Here is a 20,342-nt window from a genome sequence, read left to right on the forward strand (position 1 = left end):
TTTTGCCCAAAATCAAGTCCAAAGTCCCCCAAACCAACATCCGGTCAACCATGACCTGTTGGTACATCATGCCTAGCATCTGGTCACCCTTGACCTGCTAGGACTCCCTCACCAAGTGTCCGGTCAATCCCTTTGACCCACTTGGACTTCCACCAGATGTCTGGTCAATCTTGACCCATCTAGATTTCCTCGTGCCAAGTATCCAGTCAACCCTTTGACCTACTTGGACTTCCCAATACCAGATGTTCGATCAGCCTTGATCCATCTGGATTTTCTCGTGCCAAGTATCCAGTCAATCCCTTTGACCTACTTGGGCTTCCTTTCTGCCTAGCTTCACTCACTAGGACTTCCCTTCTGCCTGGCTTCACTCACCAGGACTTTTCATATGCCTAGCTTCACTCACTAGGTCTTTCCTTCTGCCTGGCTTCACTCACCAGGACTTTCACCTGGCTTCACTCACCAGGATTTCCAACTGCCTAGCTTCACTCACTAGGTCTTTCACCTGGCTTCACTTATCAGGATTTTCCTTCTGCCTAGCTTCACTCACGAGGTCTTTCCAATCAAGTATCCAATCAACCTTGACCTACTTGACTTTCCTTCACAAACTCCCCACATGAACAATTACACCTGCAATCTCCATATATTGTCTACATGTATTGTCAAATATCGAAACTCAAACATCAAGACTCGAGCTTAAACCAATTCAAGCTCAGTCAACCAGGTCAACCTTGACCTAGGGAATATTGCACCAATAATCTCCCCCTTTTTGATGTTTGACAATACCTCCTTTAAGTTAGGCTAATCTCATAGCCTTAACCTCCTTCATGCTAATATATGAATGAGGATTCCCTCCATTCTCCTTTTCTAGAGGGCAAACTCCCTCTTAGGTAATGAAGACCTAACTTAACCCTACATTCTCCCCCTATTGGCACACATCAAAAACTCTCCCCCTGAAGAGTTACCCAAACGTTGTTTACAACTTCACTCGTTGTTCACAACATAATAACGAAGGTCCCATACCCTTCATTATTCTGAACGCTCAACCCTTGAGCATATACCACCAGGTATATTCACACACGATTCAAATGAAGGTCTCATACCCTTCATTATCATCAAATGCTCATCTATGAGTATACACCACTTGAATAATGAAGATATCCACTCTCCATTATATTCAAATGCCCACCCTTGAGCATTTGTGCTAAAGAAGGTTAACCACCTTTCAAGGTGTATGAAAAATAGATTTTCATGTCCTTAAAGAGTAACTCCCCCTAAAGACATGCACGTAACTTCTGTCATGGCACCAACAATGACTTGGAATCCCTAAAACTTTAGGAAACCCAAATTTAGAAGTTCTGAGGTTCAAAAATTCAATATTGAAACTAAACCTCAACCTAAACCTCTACTTAGTCTGCCTTAACCAATCCATCCTTGTTTTTATCATGAAAACTCCCCCTAAATGTATACAAATGTAATTCGAGGGGTTATGAATGGTTACCTAGACTAAAAGTGGTTTAGAATGCTGAAAATAAGCTTTCCCAGCCAAAATCAGCATCCCCAATCGATTGGAGTTGGGTCACAATCGATTGAACCTGCTTGAATCGATCCATTGATCGATTCAGCTAGTGTGGATCGATCAGTGGATCAATCCAGCGAGCTTCTGCTCACGAGAAATTTCTTCTTAATCGATCGCCTGATCGATTGAGACCCTTCAATCGATCGGGTGATCGATTGAAGGTCTGAAGTTGCTGAAATTTCATTTCAGTCAACTTCAGAAACTCCTAGAAAATTCTACAAAATTCCAAAAATCATGAAAATTCATGTAGACATTATTTAGGGTATATACTATCAAGGAAAATAGTTTTCTATGAAAATACTTTCTATTTTCCAAGATTGACACAAACTTGAAAACTTGTAAAAACTATAGTGTTTTCTTCAAGTTTGTGCCCAACTCTTCAATGATGACTACTATCGAAAGATAGTCTTCATCAAGGTTTTCCAAAAGTATTTTAAAATGTTTTCAAAACCAATATCCAACCATATTCTTTGGGCTCAATGAACATGACTTGTACATTAGCTTTCCCAATGATTGGAAAACACATAACTATGTGTTTTGATAAACTTAAAACTCAAAAGAATGCACTAAATCAACATCTTGAGTTTTGTTCATCATCCTAACATCTCACTTGTATTTAATGTGTACGAAATCACATACAAGGCACCTTATAGGTCTTTAGTGAGATATAAACTTGGTTTTGCCCTAATCTAGGGATCATGCATATCTACTTAGGCATTTTGAGTTGTGAACATCCACCAAGGATGTTACTTGTTAATAAACGTCATTAGTCACTACAACAAATTTGTTAAAAGACAACGGTTAAAAACCGTTGTCATAGGCCCTTTAAACCCGTTGTAACTGACACTGTTGTTAAATGTGCGGTAAAAGACAACGGTTAAAAACCGTTGTCTTTGACCACATTAGACAACAGTCATGCAACGGATTTAAAGTGTTGTCTTTTAATACCAAAGATAACAATTCTGCAACAGTATAAAACCGTTGTAATTGCCAGTTTTGCAAAAATTTGATCGCAGATATACTTTTAACAACATATACACTGTTGTCTTTCTTCAAAATTTAGTTTAAAACCATTGTCTTAGAATACTTTTCACAACGGTTAAAAATCGTTGTCTTTGTACATTCAGTTGCATGTCTATATATGTACTTTTCACAACGGTTAAAACCATGGCCATTGCACACAAACTGGTACAACGTAACATTTATACATTCACAAAAATAGTTTTCAACATATATACATTCGATTAGTTGTCTTTAATTTATATATACATCTTGTCTCAAACAAAAACCCGTACATGTGTACATTCACTTAAGTTTATAAACAATTCTATACAATTACTACAAGCTATCCAAACATGACCACAAGTAGTATCCAATCATGACAACCACAAAAGATGAAACCACAAAATTAAGTTTATAAGACCACAACCATGCAAACCCAGCAATTTCTCCCTAGTTCTTTTTCTGCATACCCAGCTTGCAAACCCAGCAATTTCTCCCTGTTATGAAAATAAAATATAGTTAAAGCCATAGAAAAAAAAGAATGGCCAAATAAGCACGAGAAACGTTGCCGCTTCACAATTTCATGAGTAGTGAAGCAAGTGAGCACGAAAAAAGTTTATGAAACTGGTTCATATGGCTGTTCCAACCCTTCAAATTCATTTTTTTGTTAGTTCAAGGCTAATTGTACAAAGTTGGATAAATAGTACAGCAGATAAGTTAAAGAAATAAAGTAATTGAATTAAATCATCTTGTGCATGAAATAGAGCAAAAGTGTGCAGGACTGAAACCAGGATTGGCAAAAACGTCTTAGCAAGCAGATGAAGTTGAATCCAACACATACCAAGTACACATGAGCTATACATAATCTAATATGATAACACCACCCTGCTTAAGTCAAGGTGAAGCCTTACACGGAATAAACCAACAATCCCTTACTTCGAGAATGTTGGAAAAGAAATAATGTTAAGAAAGACATCGTATATAAAGCAACTACGAACAACATACTTGCAAGCAACACATAGAGCGCAAGTATTGTTACCTTATTGGAGAAATGTAGTTGCTTGCAAGGATTGTTACTTGCAAGTAAGGGATTGTTAAGAAAGACATCTATTCTTACATGTAGTTGCTTGCTTATTAAATAAATTAACCTCACATGAACTACTGAGAAATAATACAAACTAAATGGAAATAGAACCCATGTTTAGGGATAAAAAGAAAATAAAATGGCATACAAATACTTTTGACACACACCTCTTCAAAGGGATGACACCCTGGTTTAGTTTGAAGCTCCAGCTGTAACCGCTGTAATTGGGCAGAAATGTTATGCAATTATTTCTTTTATACAAATTCTAAGATAGGAAAAGAATGTGCCTAATCGCCATTCAACTATTGGATCCTTGGAATGACTGATAAAACAATATCTTTTAAGTTGTCAATTTAGGTATGCCAATCATTTAGTAAAAGAGAAAGAAGCACCTGGGCATGACTAACAATCTCACCACGAACAACATACTCACATTTTAGAACCTGAAGAAAAAGATAACAAAGTATTAATGTATGCTATAGATTCTCACACTGCCCTGTTGATTTTCTGCAAAATAAAATCATCTAGAAGACAAAAGGTACAAGATAATTTCTAGACTATTGGAATATATAGAAGACATGGCATACTTGGTTGAAGGAGTAACATAAAATGGATCAGTTTGTTACTTGAAATGAAATACTTCTATACTAAAATTCTCGAAATAAAATTCTTGGATGCCGGAGATGTCCGCCACTGGTGCCTTCATTTATATAAAAGCAGCTTCTCCTAGTTCTTAAAACAATGCTTCATTACATACAGTTCAAAAATTCAAAGATTCTTATAAACCAATTGATTGCAAAATACTGACAAATAATAAAACAACACAACCCGGAAAGTGGGCGCCCAGCTCGTAAAGGTACAGTATAGTGGTTACCTTATGTAGATAAAACTTCACATCTGCTACACTTATGACAATGTCAGCTTCCAGTTCAGCTGTAACAAACCTGGATAATTCTCAAATCTTAGTATTCAGATGAATGAACTGACGTCTTTTAATATGTATGAAAAGAAAAAAACACAATGGATATGGAAAATCATTTAAAAAGGTAAAATAGCAATAAACTCAATTTCTGAACATATAGTCATGAATAAAGAGGAAACTGGAGAAGCTGACAGCGAACTATGTGATGATTGCAACTGTGTTAAAAATGAAATGTCTCCTTATCCTATTCATTAAAGCACTGTACATTTCTTAATACTTTTTATGATAAAATATACTTCTAAAACCATCACTCTTTGAATAAAAAACTTCTAGATAGACTACTTTCAGTCCAAGAGAAAATGTATCCACATGTTGTAAAAAAATTCAGATTCTCCATATAAAGTCTTCATGTTAAGAGGAGCCTAACACCCTTCTCTGAAACTCAAGTTAATTGATAGGGACAATCAATAAGTAGAAAAAAGCTTCTTCTTTTTTTGAAAAAAAATGAAACTTATGTCTTCACAAGCCTTTGGTTACCAACAATAATACTGTTGGCATGGGTGAATGATATTATGTCACCCATGTTGACATGATTTCACTGACAGAAACTATATGGTTTGAGATATCGCTGTCAGTTGGCACGAGTTAAACATCTTGTTCTATCTGCCCACCAATGCATAGAATGGTCACGATAGGCAAATCAAGGGGGAAGGTTGTCTACCTCCGGGATTAGTCGGGAGAAGCCCAAACACTTGGATTATTAAAAAAAAAATGCAAGCATTCTCTGAGTGAGAAGATTTTGAACAACTTCTCTTTGTCAACTCATAGTATCTCTACACAACCCACCCACAAACACCTTTTGTATGCAAAGGGGCTTGCTCAAGCTCTACGACAACTCAGTGAGCTCGAGACAACTTTGTGAAATTTTCTTCAACTCATGAATAGCTTTCCCTGAGGGCCGCACCCAAGCTCTACACTGCTGAGTGTTTTCTTTGACTCACGAATAGCTCCAAAATGGTTGAGGCTCAAATAACTTTCGTTGATTTTGGAAGCAGCAGAATAGCTCCTTTAGGTACATTCTTCTTTTTTCAGCTCCATCCTCAACACCAATTCACCACTAGTAGGATATGTTGACACTTTGTATGACACCAAAAGTGTTTCATTCTGGCATAGGCACACTAAAAACTCTAGATCGGAAAGAGATTTTAAACCTTGAATTTAACCTCTAAGACCTCTAACTCGTGTAGAATCTGTACTCTAGTGCAATAAAAGCTTCAAAAGAAGCAATTTTTTTTATCACATAGTTGTCTATTTGGTGGAGCACTCTCTACATGAAGAACAAAGAGAAAGGCAATTTGCTTCATAAAATGAGCTGCCTCAGAAGATATACACACAGAACAAAGAACATGCTAACAGGTAATTTTAACTTCCATTTTCTCGACAATAAAAGATCAATTTTCACAAGAGCTTCACCTGATATTGTTCCCATCAGAATGAAAGTCATCTGGCCTCGATCCAAGCTTCAAATACTTCATCTTTCCAAAAGCTGCAAGAGGCTGAGAACCCTAATTATCCCTTCCCCCTTCAAAACCTTGGGTACATGGGAAAGGTCTGTTCTAGGGGTTGGTGAATAGTGAATTTCCTCATCAAGGAGAAGACCAAATCTCAAACCTTCTTCCAACAGATTCCTTCAATATCTTCCATAGTTGCCTGCAAGACTTCATCCTAAAGCATTAAACTGCTGCAGGAAAGAGAAGGAAAAACAAGGGGCTAGAGAACTTTGCACAGAGTCAAAGCTTTTAGACATTGTAACCTTGAAGGAAACTAATCAACTCCAATCCTTCTTCGTTGACAGAGTAAAAGGAAAAGAAAAGCAAAAAAAAAAAAATGATGAGTGCCAAGCTGAACAGGGTGACCTCTATATAACCATGGGCAGGGGAAACGAAAGAAAAGAAAGAAAGAAAGAAAAGAGAAGCAGGAGGAGCAGGGGGACAAATAATTATCGAATTTTTGTACAACCCTCTCCTATACCTTTGCGAGTTGGGCGTCGGGATGGCTGAGGATGGAGTAGTAGATGAGGCCGACGGAGGTAACGAGGGAGAGGCAAGCGAGGCAGGTGCCGGTGACATAGAGGAAGACTCGTTTGGTGTGGTCGAGCGCTTGGGGGTGGTCAGCAGAAGCGCGACGGAGATGGTGAGGAGGGTGATCACCCATTTGTAGGCCATCTTGCCCACGCGCTTGAAGTCCCTCTCGTCGTCTGGGGCAGAGCGAGGCGGAGGCTCGGGGGCGGACGGGGCGGGAGCGGAGGCGGAGGCGGAGGCGAAGGCGGTGGAGTTTGGGGATTATTCTTCTCCTTCTCCTTGGGTAAGGGTTCACCGGTGTCTCCTTCACCAGAGACATTTTTCTCGGTAGGAAGGCTAAGGGAGGAAAAGATCGTATGAAGAGAGGGGTTTAGGGTTCGGGAAGGCTAAGGGGGAAAACAAGGCGCCAAAAAATTTTGAGGGGAGCAAAACATTGCTACAACGAAAATGACAACGGTTTATTAAAACTATTGTCTTTGACCCCTAAAAAAGCGCTTAAAGACAACAGTTTCAAAAAATCGTTGTAAAAGGTGTTGTTGATTTTACAAAAAGTCACTCAACGACAACGGTTTTTGCAAAACTGTTGTCTTTTATTTTTTGGAGGAGCTCAAAGATAACGATTTTGTCAAAAACCGTTGTGTTTTACCAAATTAACAACAGTTCCTTCTAAAACCGTTGTCTTTATGGTGTTGTCTTTTAACATTTTTGTTGTAGTGAGTCCTTAATTTACAAGGAAATAAAAATAATGCATGATGATGTTATGGCATACATTAAAAAGAAATAATTTTTGAAAGAAAATTTCTTATAACTACATGATGTATGTATGACATGACATGGTATTTTTGTATTTTTCATAATACAACATGAATGCAGAAATAAATAAATATGATGTCATGACATATGATGGGAAAACAAGACATGACAAATTAACATACATAAAATACCTAGATTACCTATCCAAGTATCCTTAACCTTAGCTAACTTAAAAATTTAAATTCTAGATTGCCCACTATTTCTCAAGAAAATGCCAAAACTCAATTTTGACATTTCTTTTGTTTTTCCTAATTTGTGCCAATTTAAATTAAGCATATTCCTTAAATTTTGGCACCATTTACTCTTCCAAGAGTAATCAATTCAAGTTAAGGCTTAAATTGCCTTTACTTTCCTAAGAACATACCACAATCCCAACTTGGTAGTTCTTATGATTTTTCCAAATGTGCCAAATTAATTGTAAAATTAAATTTCTCACATTATGGCACATCTTACTCTTTCCAAGAGTAAACCATTAATCCTTATCATTTTCAAAGATTAATAATAACCTTGAAAATGCTCTTAGAGTGCCAACTTTATCATGATTGGGTTAACTACCCTTTCAATTAGAGTTGACACTTTCTAACCCATCTAAGGGGTAGAGAAAATGCTCCTAGGAACCCAACACCTATTGGTGCTCCTTGGATGCTCTAGGTACTCACTAGGGATAACTTCCCTAGATACCTTCCTAGTGACCTTTTTAGGCTTCTTAGGGGCCTTTGTCACTTTCTCTAGGTCAACCCTAGGAATAACCTCCCTTGTGACCTTCTTTGTGACTTTCTTAGACTTCTTAGAAGTCTTAGTCACATTTGTTGCAAAAATACTCTTAGGGATAACTTCCCTAGTATTTTTGACTTGACCCTTAGACCTAGACTCGGTTCCATAGTTATATGGAACCCTATGGTAAGAAATTACATCCTTCTTAGCCTTAGATTTGTATCCTAAACCTCTACGGCCATTGGATGGCTTTTGTACTCCTAGACCTAGGCTATGCTCATTTTTCCCTTTTTGGATATTTTCCATCCTTTTTAGAGTCTTTTCCATTTTATCAAGGCTTGACCTCAAGACTTGATTTTCTTCCCATAAATCTCTAGATTTTGATTTTTCCTTAAATCCTTGAGTATTTTTATTTTTAGGCTTGTAAACAAAACCTTTGCCTAAATTTTTATCTACCTTCCTAATCCTAGGTGTGGTAGTCTTAGCATGAAAAGCCACATGTTTTTCCTTAATGCCATCATGCTTTCTATTTTTATGGTAAATAGCATTAAAATGATAAAAATTAGAACTAGCATGCTTTTTACCATTATTTAAAGGGGTAGGCTCAATAAATGATACCTTTCGTTTTACCTTGGAGGCTCCCCCTTGATCCATGCTTCCTCCTTTAGGTTTGACCGCCTTTCTCTTGGGACATTGACTCCGATAGTGTCCCTTTTGATTGCAAGAGAAGCACACAGTGTGCTCCTTGCTCTTCTTTGTTCCGGGAACGGTCTCTTTGAGCTTCTCATTGTCCTTTGGTGCCACTTGGCCCTTCTTCTTGGCCAATTTAGGGCATTTGCTCTTGTAGTGCCCATGTTCCCTACACTCAAAACATATAATGTGATTTTTATTTTTAATTAAACTAGTTATATCTTCATGTGTAGGGACGACACTTGATCCTCCATTTGATGTTTCTTGACTTTTGGAGGATACATAATCTTCTTCTGCTTTTGACTCGGATATAGAAGCTTCTCCTTCTTCTTGATCCGATGTCAACAAAGGTCGCTCCCCCTCAATCCTAGAGGTGGAGGCTTCTTCATCTTCCTCTTGTACATGGAGCAAAGAGTATGCTCCTTCTTTGCCATTTTCATTGTATTCCCTTGAAGATGAAGCTTCTTGGACCTCTTCTTCGGAAGTTGAGCATCTTTCAACTTCAAAATTCTCCTCCTCTTGGTCTTCCTCCAATGAGTCGCCCTCTTTGGATTTTTCTTGGATTGGTACAGTGGAGGGGATCTCATGAATCATTGCCAATTTGCTCCAAAGCTCCTTGGCATCCTTGAATTCTCTAATTTGCTCCAAAATGTGGCTAGGCAATAGATTGACCAAAATCTTGGTCACTTTGTCATTTGCCTCGCTCCTTTGAATTTATTCTTTGGTCCATTTGCTCCTTTTGAGAATTCTACCATTTGAACTTGTTGGAGCTTCGAAGCCTTCCATGAGAGCAAACCATTGCTCTATCTCCACCATTAATAAATTTTTGATCCTTGATCTCCAAAGATTGAAGCTCATCATTGTGAATGGTGGAGGCACCCTTGTATCAAATCCAAATTCATCTTGGAATTCCATTTGAAATTAAGCTTGATGAAATTCTTTGACTTTGATAATTTTGCTCCAACTTCTTTACCCACTAGCTTTTTGCCTCTTCCGACGATTATTCCGGTGAAGAGCGACCTTGCTCAGATACCACTTGTTGGGGCCAAATATGGCTAGAGGGGGGTGAATAGCTCGGCGCGATCTCGTGCTCGTCGTGGCTTGCTTCTTGCGATGAAATGCAGCAGAAAATACAAAGAAACAAAACACACAACGCTAACTAGAGGATTTACTTGGTATCCACCTCACAAGAGGTGACTAATCCAAGGATCCGCACACTCACGCACCCTCCACTATGTAAACACTCCTTTTCGGTAACTACCAAAGGCGGAGAAGCCCTACAATACTCTCAATACAACAAGAAACAAGAAGAAGCAAATACAAGGGAAAGCTTACATGGCTTACACAAGAAACCTTAACCCTAGCTTCTTCTTCTTTATGTAGATCCGCCTCTTGACTTGGAAATGCTTCCAAGAACCTTCAAGATCTGGCGGTGAGAACTCTGTGGAGAAGCTATGGAAGCGCTGTGAAGATCGGAGATGGAAGCTCAAAAGTTCTACCGACAAAATCGTACGCCAACGTCTTTATCCAGCACCAACGGTCGGATCCCAATCCATTGGGTTGCTCCCAATCGATTGGGGAGGCTTTGGATTGATCGACCAATCGATCCAGAGTGCCTCTGTGCTCTTGGAAATTGCCTAGATCGATCGGCCTGCCGATCCAGGGCTTATCACGCAGAATCGTAGCTCCTAATCGATCGACCGATTGATTGGAGGCTCCCAATCGATCGACCGATCGATTGGGAGACTTTCTGTTCGCGCGACAGTTCTCCCCAATCGATCCACTGATCGATTGGGAGAAGGCTTGTTGCGGGGACTCACCCAATCGATCGGCCGATCGATTGGGCATGACCCAATCGATCGGCTAATCGATCCAGCTCAAGGTTTTTGCCCAAAACCAAGTTCAAAGTCCCCCAAACCAACATCCAGTCAACTATGACCTGTTGGTACATCATGCCTAGCATCTGGTCACCCTTGACCTGCTAGGACTCCCTCACCAAGTGTCCGGTCAATCCCTTTGACCCACTTGGACTTCCACCAGATGTCTGGTCAACCTTGACTCATCAGGATTTCCTCGTGCCAAGTATCCAGTCAACCCTTTGACCTACTTGGACTTCCCAATACCAGATGTTCGATCAGCCTTGATCCATCTAGATTTCCTCGTACCAAGTATCCGGTCAATCCCTTTGACCTACTTGGGCTTCCTTTCTGCCTAGCTTCACTCACTAGGACTTCCCTTCTGCCTGGCTTCACTCACCAGGACTTTCCATATGCCTAGCTTCACTCACTAGGTCTTTCCTTTTGCCTGGCTTCACTCACCAGGACTTTCACCTGGCTTCACTCACCAGGATTTCCAACTGCCTAGCTTCACTCACTAGGTCTTTCACTTGGCTTCACTCACCAGGATTTTCCTTCTGCCTAGTTTCACTCACTAGGTCTTTCCAGTCAAGTATCCAGTCAACCTTGACCTACTTGACTTTCCTTCACACACTCCCCACATGAACAATTGCACCTGCAATCTCTATGTATTGTCTATATGTATTGTCAAACATCGAAACCCAAACATCAAGACTCGAGCTTAAACCAATTCAAGCTCAGTCAACCAGGTCAACCTTAACCTAGGGAATATTGCACCAACAATTGGTGGTGAGAGCATGCTCACTTATAAATCGCGCTAGGGCGAAAGTCTGGGACACCGACCGAGAGGTCATTGGCCGTGAGAGCATGCTCACTTATAACTCACATTGAGACGAGAATCTAGGACACCAACCGAAAGGTCGTTGGTCATAAGAGCATGCTCACTTATAACTCGCGCTGGAGCGAGAGTCTGGAACATCGACCGAGAGGTCGTTGGTCGTGATAGCATGCTCACTTATCACTCGCGCTGGGGCAAGAGTCTGGGGCATTGATCGAGAGGTCGTTATGGCGTAAGAGCATGCTCGCTTATAACTCGTGCTGGGGCAAGAGTCTGGAATACCGACCGAGAGATCGTTAGGGTGCGAGAGCATGCTTGCTTATAACTCACGCTGGGGCGAGGGTCTGGAAATCCGACCAAGAGGTCGTTGGTCGTGAGAGCATGCTCACTTATAACTCGCGCTGAGGCTAGAGTCTAGAATACCGACTGAGAGGCGATTAGGGCGCGAGAGCATGCTTGCTTATAACTCGTGCTGGAGCGAGAGTCTAGAAAGCTGACCGAGAAGTCATTGGTTGTGAGAGCACGCTCACTTATAACTCGCGTTGGGACGAGAGTCTGGAACGTCGACCGAGAGATCGTTAGGGTGCGAGAGCATGCTTGCTTATAACTCACGCTGGGGCGAGGGTCTGGAAAGCCGACCAAGAGGTCGTTGGTCGTAAGAGTATTCTCACTTATAACTCGCGCTGGGGCGAGAGTATGGAATACTGACTGAGAGATCGTTAGGGTGCGAGAGCATGCTCGCTTATAACTCATGCTGGGGCGAGAGTTTGAAAATTCGACTGAGAGGTCATTGGTCGTGAGAGTATGCTCACTTATAACTCACGCTAGGGCGAGAGTCTGAAATACCGACCGAGAGGTCATTAGGGCGCGAGAGCATGCTTGCTTATAACTCGCTTTGGGGCGAGAGTCTGAAAAGCCAACAGAGAGGTCGTTGGAGATTGAAGGAAATACACCCGTGGACTTAGCCCAATCCACCTATAATCATGCATGAAGCGTATTACATAAGACATTAGTTAAATTTGAATCTTACTCTAACTCCGTGGTTGGGCCGAGGCACCAAATTTTGATTAATGCTTCTCGCCGCCTCCTACTCCATTTCCCGAGGTAGTCGCATAGAATTTTCGATCCTCGAGGCATAGTCCCAGTGAGGCATGGTGCCACTGTTCGCATATCAACTCCATGATTTCCTTGTCCTTTCCATCATAAATGTCACTTCATAGGAAGCTGACACGTGTCCCACGAACTTCCTTTGATATGATGCTTGACGCACACTTTCTGCACACTACCCGATAGTGCTTCTCTCCTTTGATCCGACGGCTATCATGCACCCCGCTATTTCGATTGTCTGACTCAAATCCCCATGCTCCTTAAGGGTTTTGATTTAAAAACCCTAAAGGCCTCCAACACCTGTTCATTAGCGCTTCGTCTTCCTTCGACCTTTCCTTCTCTGCTTATTTCTGCTCGTTCACTTTCCCCTTTGTGCATCTCCTTTATAAGTTCTTCTCCTCTCTCATCTTCTGCTCCTTCGCTTTTCTATTCGATAATGGCCGGAGAAATGGTAGTACCATGGTATGCGTATTTTTGTTTTGATTTTGATAGGAGTGGCCTCAGGTCGGCACAATTTAGCTTGCAGTTTTCTGAAGCATACAAGCTTCGCCTTCCGGGACCTGATGACCATCCTTGTCCTCCTCCCACCAGCTTCGTGACCTTCTTCAAAGACCAGCTTCTCGGTGGTCTCTGCTTTCCTATCCCTTCCTTCTTTTCCTCCTTGAGTCAGTATTTTTGTATCCCCTTATCCCAGTCCCTCCCCCTAATGCCTTCCGTGTCATGTGTGAAATGGTCATTCTGTGTCACTTGTATGAGATTCCCTTGACTCCTCAACTTTTTCACAATTTTTATTCCCTTAAGCGATTGGAGCCAGGTGTCTTCATGGCCAAGACCGGGTATAAATATTTCAAGGGCATGCCTACTTACAATAAGGGTTGGAAGTCTTGCTTCTTCTATGTCTGGTTACCTAAGTCCTTGACTTGGTCTTTTGAATGGCGTCCCAATCTCCCCTCTCCTTTTGAGTTGAGTGACCATTAGCATCGGCCCTCCTGTTTCACTGCTTCTGAGAAATTGGATGGAGTGTAACTTCGACTCTCTTCTTTGCTACGGGAGAGCGTGTTGTACACGTTCGAGATGAGCCCCATCCAGATGCCTTTGAGCACACATTTTGATAAGATTACCCGACTCTCCTTTCATTTCTTCACTAACTAAGGTATTTTCTTTTGCCTACAGAAGTCCTCATATTCTGAGCCTTCACCCTTGACTCCTTCACGATGCCCAACGCAATCCTGGGGAAGCGAGGCAAAGAGATTATGTCTGGGCAAGAGGTTCGCCAGGCTAGCACCTCAGCAAGGGCCTCCTCTCAACAGTCGGGTGACCTTAAGTCCCCCGAAGATGAATCACTTCCTATCGAGGCAACTGCTGATGAGAAGGCTTCCTCTCCAGCTCCCGAGCAGCGCTTGCGCCTTCAATGCAAGAGACGACGTGTTACTCCATCAGTCCAATCCCCCCCCCCCCCCCCCCAGAGACCTCCTATGTCGCGGGCATCTTCTAAGTCCAAAACTCTCGCCCGAGTAAGCACTCCAGCTTCATCGGAGGTTGCATCCTCCTCTCTTGTCCCTATCCCAGTCAAGGAGCAAACAGCCTCCCGAGCAGAAGGCCAGCCTAGGACTTCTACGCCCTCTGCTCCTCCATCCTTGAGCCTGCAACCACCTTCGGCTTCTGCTTCCTCTTCTCGTCCTAAGGAGTGACTCAAAGGACGGCATGCCTTCACTTCTTCATTTCAAGTGTCATCCCTCCAAGTGTTGGGTCCAATCCTTTCCTCTAGTACTTCTCCCAACTGCAGTCAGGTGCAACTTCATGGTGCCTTAGTCGATTAATGGAAGAATACCGCCGACCAAATTTTGAAATACCCCCAACTGGATTTGGCCAACCAATTCTATCAACGAATAGTGTCAGTAAGCTTTATCTTCTTCCTCTCTACGCCCATAAGACATTATTAATCCTTCGTTCTTTGTAGACCTATGCCATGGGGTTGAGCCTCTCCCAGTATGTAGCCAGTCTGCATTGGGAGAACGAATCCTTGAGGGCTTGAATTCAAGAGCTAGCATCTCCTGCACCCCTGAGTCGTGCCTTTGACTTAACGACCCCTTAGAGCCTGATTCAGTCTCACCTGCAGACAGCGGAGGAGTAAACTCAAACTGCCCGAGACCTAGCCCATGCAGAGTCGGAGAAGGTGCGGTCCTTGAAGACCGCCTTCAAGACCAATGAGTCCAGGCTTAAGTCCGAGGGTCTGAGGCGCGTCCAGATCCTGGCTGACTTGGAGGCGAGGGACACAGAGGTTACCAGCCTCTCCTCCCAACTACAAGATCTCCAAAAGGCACATGCCTTCCTGCGGACAGACCTGGCGGATATAACGGCAAATCTATCTGCTAGCACCGATCGGGAGGCCACTCTTCAGAAGCAATTGGATGTGGCTCAGGCTACCCTCAAGTATGTGCAGGCGAAGCTTTCGGTGGCCAAGGTAGAGACAACGGCTGCTAGCCAAGAGTTGGCTAAGGCACGGGACGACACAAACAAGGACAGGAAAGAGCTTAAGGACTATTAGGCGGACGAGGACTCTTATCTAGCAGCTCACAAGACCTTCTTCCTAGTTTCCAAAGATTTTAGAACTAAGATATGCCACCTCATCAATTAGATGCTTTGTTATGATGGCGCAAGGGCTTTGTTAAAACTGCAAGAGAAAGGCTTGCTCTAGTCAACTCCCCCTGAAAACTTCTTGGACCGGACTCGCCTCTTCAATGAGCTCTCTGACGAAGCCTTCCCTACTTTTGAATAGTCAGTGTCCCTTTGTAACTATCTTCCTCTATTTTGAATGATGATGTAAGATTTCATACCTCTCTGTGACTTTGAACTTGACATTTCTTTAAGATGTTGTATAAGTATTGTGTAAATGGACATGTTATCAGTGTGCAATGTGGTGCTTAAATGTCTATTGGACCCGTCCAAGACCCTTAGGCATTTCACCTTGTATGCTTAAGTGACTTGTTATGTGTTTGACTCCTTTGTGGATGTCTGGTCGACTTATCACCCGAGCAGATATCAGCAAGGGTCATTTCACCTGATCGTGTGTTAATCCTTACTGGACACTCCATCTCCTCGAACGGATTACGTAGTATAAATACTCAATCAATCATGAACCACAGTGATTCCAGGGTCCTCATCCCTACCCAAGTAGGTATTACTACAGCATCGCCTGTCTCCGATGTCATAAAAGGCTTTCAACTCCTTCCTACCACGTGTCCTTTGACCCAACATTTTCTGACAAGACCCTTCTGCACGGTATTCTAAGGTGATCCGATGACCCACATCACTTGCGCGCCTACACCTATTGCCACATATATCGTTTATGGATCATATGATTGACGCTGATATCGAGGTGTTCCTTCTGGCATCCCTCCTGACAGTTATAAATAGTCTACTCTACATCTCATTCGGACTCCTTACTATTAGCTTGAGCCCTCCTCCCTTCTCTTCTTCCTTCCACATTTTTGTCTTCTCGCCTTCCTTTTCCTCTCCATGGATCCTTCAACACCTAGGCCCACTCCTGGCGTGTCGACCTTCAGCGGCGTATATCTGGACGATCTTCGCTTCAACTATGAAGTGTCCATAGCCATGCACATCATTATACCCTCATAGGTTCATCAACTCTCCCGACCTCCTCAGGGTTATGTGACTTTTTTCAAATAACAGATTGTAGCTGACCTCCATTTTCCTATTCACCCTTTCCTCTCCGAAGTGAGTCAGTATTTCTGCATTCCCCTTTGTCAGCTTACCCCTAATTCCATTCGGATTATGTGTGGGTTTATTCTTGTTTGTGAATTATGTGACCTCCATTAGACCCCTCGCCTGTTTCACTACTTCTTTTCCCTTCGATGCCCTGCCAAGGGCCTTTTTCGCCTCCAGCCCCACTTCAGGACCACTCTTTTCTCTCTCTTATCCTTTTAAGGGATCGAGTGGAAAGTAAAATACTTCTTCCTTCGCTTTCCCTCTGCCATAGACTGGCCCACTGAGCGAAGGCCCTCGCTTCTTTCAGCACCTTTCTTGGGCAATTATCACACATACCCTAAGTTTATGGAAGCAGAGGCACAACTGACGAGTTGGCACTTCGACCTACGCGTGCTACTGATGGAGGATGTGCTCTACCTGTTTAGGTTGAGCGTCGTTCCTTCGGAGCTTCCACATTCCCTTGGTAAGTATTTACCTTGTCCTAATTTGCTTTTGCCTTCTCATCTTGACCCTTACTTTGCTGCAACAGACACTCTTGTCAGGGCATCTTTGATCAAGCCTCTTCCACTGAGCGCTATAGAAATAAATCGTCGAGGGCGAACAATCCTAAGCAGGCGACGCCTTTCATCTTCCAATTCAACCTCTCCCGGGATGGCTACGGATAGTAGTGCATCTCGTCCTGTCGCCCCTCCCGCGACACATCCTAATAGCTCTATCCCCAAACCCACTCAGCAAACTCCTCTTGTTCCTCCCGCTCGTCGTCTTCCTTCAAAAGAGGGGTCAGACTTAAATGACCAACCGCTTTTACGTAGGCTGAGGCACAGGCCTACCGAGGCCGACCATGGGGCCAGGGCCTCCCCTGTGACCCAAGTGCCCCCGTCAACGACAACCTCTATTCCAAAATCACAATTTCAGGGCAGCCCTTCCATTCCTTCGTATGCTCGACCGGGGTTTGAACGGGGAAAGACCCGAGTTGTTAAAGAAGAGATCGATCCGAGGGGGGGATCCATACCAGCTGCATCGACCGGCCCTTCCTCTTCTCGACCATCCACCTCCACTCGTCCTACCGCCAATGGGACCGCTCCTGGACCCTCCAGGTCCCGAGTGTTCCGCTTTCACGCCAATGTACCTTCCGAGCAGGGGATACGCCATGACCCTTCTTCTTATGCTGGTACCGTCCTGCTATGGGGGAAACTGGCAACGGCCTGGAAATATTCTATGGATCAAACAGACTCTATCCCACTTCATGGCCTGGCGGACTTGTTCATTGAAGATGCTACTGCGGTCAGTCCTTGACTTATTTTATTGTTCCTCCCTTCCAATTATGATTATCCTTTTCTATGGCCAGCTTTATGTCGCAATGTTGTTCTTGAGTCAGACAGCCACGGACATGTATCAGCAGAATAAGATCTTAAATGAGTGCATTGAAGACCTAGAGTCTCCTCCTTCTGAACCCCCCTCCAGAGCTGCGTCTACTAAAAGTGGAGGTGACGTCCTTAGAAAAGTTGAATGCTTCCCAGGAACAACTCCTCAGTGAGGTCTTACTAGAGGCTCGATAGTTAAGGGATGACAAGAAGAGGCTTGAGGCCCTCCATCAATCAGTTGATGCTAAGTATCAGGAGGAGTTGACCCTTAAGGAGAATGTCTTATTAGAGTTGGCTCAACAGACTACGACCCTGGATAACTGCAAGCTCGTGCATAAGCAGGAGATGGACTGTTTGACTAGTGAGATTAACTCCAAGGATATGCTCCTTATAGATCATCAAAGGGATTTGGAGTCTTAAGCTACCGAGCTGGGTGCCTTACAAACAGAGCTATCCCAAGCCCGCTCGACCTTATCTACTTTTGCTATTGTCTTAGAAAATTATAAAGGGGGGGGGGGGACAAGCGTCGCTTGACCGATCGAGTAGAGTACTTGCACTCTCCAGAGTTTGGCTTCCAAGTGGGAGACCGCTTTATCCGATTGCTCACTTATGGAGCAGTAGACGTAGTCCAACAACTCCAAGAGGAAGGATGTCTATCCTCTGACCCTCCTGAGGATTTTTGGACCATCGTCGGATCATCAAAGAAATGGCCGATGATATTTTTCAGAGTTCAAGTGACTTAGCCTATGTACTGCATTGTTTTATTGCAATAATAATAAGACACATGCTAGTAGCCTTATTGCTATTGTTAATAATGGTAAGCATGATAACATTAGAAATCGATACACATGCTTAGGTGCCAAATATGTGAGCCTAGATAAGGATAACACTAGGAAAGTCAACCCTAGAATTAACCCATCTAAGGCTAAGGAAAACCTAGGTAGGAATCCCAAAACTACTAGACATATGCCTAGGAGTACCTCGAAGAACAATGACAAATTAAAAATTGAGGTATTAGAGAAGGAGAATCAAGTCTTGAGGTCAAGACTTGATACTTTGGAAAAGGCTCTTAAGAACTTGGAGAAGTTATCTCTAGGGTTTAAGGGTCAAAAACCAATGTCCAAGGACAAGAAAGGTTTGGGTCACAAACCTAAGTCCCAAGTGGTCAAGCCCACTTATCACAATGTTCCATTCGATTATGGAACAAAATCTAGGGCTAGGAAGACCATCACCAAGGTCACAAGGGGAGTCACCCCTAGAGTTGATCTTGATGAGTCCCAAATGACCAAGGCTTCAAAGCCTAGGAGGGTCATTAGAAGGGTTGCTAGGGAAGTCATCCCTAGTGAATACTTAGTGAACCCAATGAGCTCAAATAGGTATTGGGTTCCTAGGAGCGTGATTCCATCACGCTAGATGAGTTAGGGTATGCCAACCTTACTTGAATAGGTAGTTAACCTAATCATGGAAAAAGGTGCAGAACTATCCGGTCCAGAACTATCCGTTGGCTCACAACAGCTAGTCTTTTGTCTTCTGTTCTTCGCAGGTGCAGTGCAAGTTATAAAAGGAGATCGAGGGCTTCTACTCCTTCTTCTTCCTCCTCTCTGTTTCTTCTTGCTGCTGCAAGTTCTTCTGCGAGCTTTACTGAGCTCTTCGTTCCTGAAGCTTTTGGTGAGCTTCCACTCGACTGGGACCAACTGATCAGTTGCTGTTGCTGTTGTGGTTGGATCCGAGAAGCTACTGCTTCATCCAGTCGACGAGAAGGCAAGATTGTTTGTTTTTACATTCATATTGTTGCTTCTTCTTGTGTATTCTTGTACTCCTATACTTGCTGGTGCAAGAAAGATTGTGGCGAGGTTTCTCCACCCAGAAGGAGTATATGTATTAGCCGGTTCTCCGGGGACTCATCCACCGACGGATTGATAGGCTTCGTCCACCTTATGGACACGCCGACGAGTAGGAGTATATCTCCGAACCTCGTTACATCGACGCGTGTTGAGGTTTGATCTTCTTGTCTTTGTTTCTTTGTTTTATTTTCCGCTACGCTAACCTTGATTTGTAGAAAGAAACGAACGATTTAGGGCGGCTATTCACACCCCCCTCTCTAGACGCGATCATCGATCCTAACAGGAAGAACTCCCCTTCCACCATACCATGAGACAAGGCGCTCATCAAAATCTCCAAGGTAGCGGACGGGGCATCCTGAGCTACCTGGTTGAAGCGTTTTATGTAACTTCTCAAGGGCCCTGCAAACCCTTGCTTAAGGGCGAAGAGACAGTGATATGTATTCTGATACTTCTTGCTACTGGCGAAACAACGTAGGAAAGCGTTCTTGAAGTCCTGAAAACATGTGATGGATCTGTTAGGCAATCCATTGAACCACTTTTGTGCCGAGCCAAACAGAGTGTTTAAGAGCACTTGGCACTTGATGACGTCGCTATATTGGTGCAGCAACATAGCGTTTCAAAATTTTTGAAGATGATCCTCTGGGTCCTTCCTACCATCGTATTCTCCAATAGCTGGGGGTTTGTATCCCTTCGATAGCTTCTCCTCGAGTACCCTTAGAGAG

General features: G+C 43.1%; 1 protein-coding gene across 1 annotated transcript; it reads left to right on the plus strand.

Moving 5' to 3' along the window:
• Window positions 1-13,897: 13,897 nt before the first annotated feature.
• LOC122048189 (fibrinogen- and Ig-binding protein-like) lies at window positions 13,898-15,231 on the plus strand. Its single transcript, XM_042609783.1, has 2 exons — window positions 13,898-14,108; window positions 14,849-15,231. The coding sequence occupies exons 1-2, from the start codon at window positions 13,898-13,900 to the stop codon at window positions 15,229-15,231; spliced, it is 594 nt and encodes a 197-aa protein (XP_042465717.1).
• Window positions 15,232-20,342: the final 5,111 nt, after the last annotated feature.

This window comes from Zingiber officinale, chromosome 2B, assembly GCF_018446385.1.
Source record: "Zingiber officinale cultivar Zhangliang chromosome 2B, Zo_v1.1, whole genome shotgun sequence".
Lineage (NCBI taxonomy): Eukaryota > Viridiplantae > Streptophyta > Magnoliopsida > Zingiberales > Zingiberaceae > Zingiber > Zingiber officinale.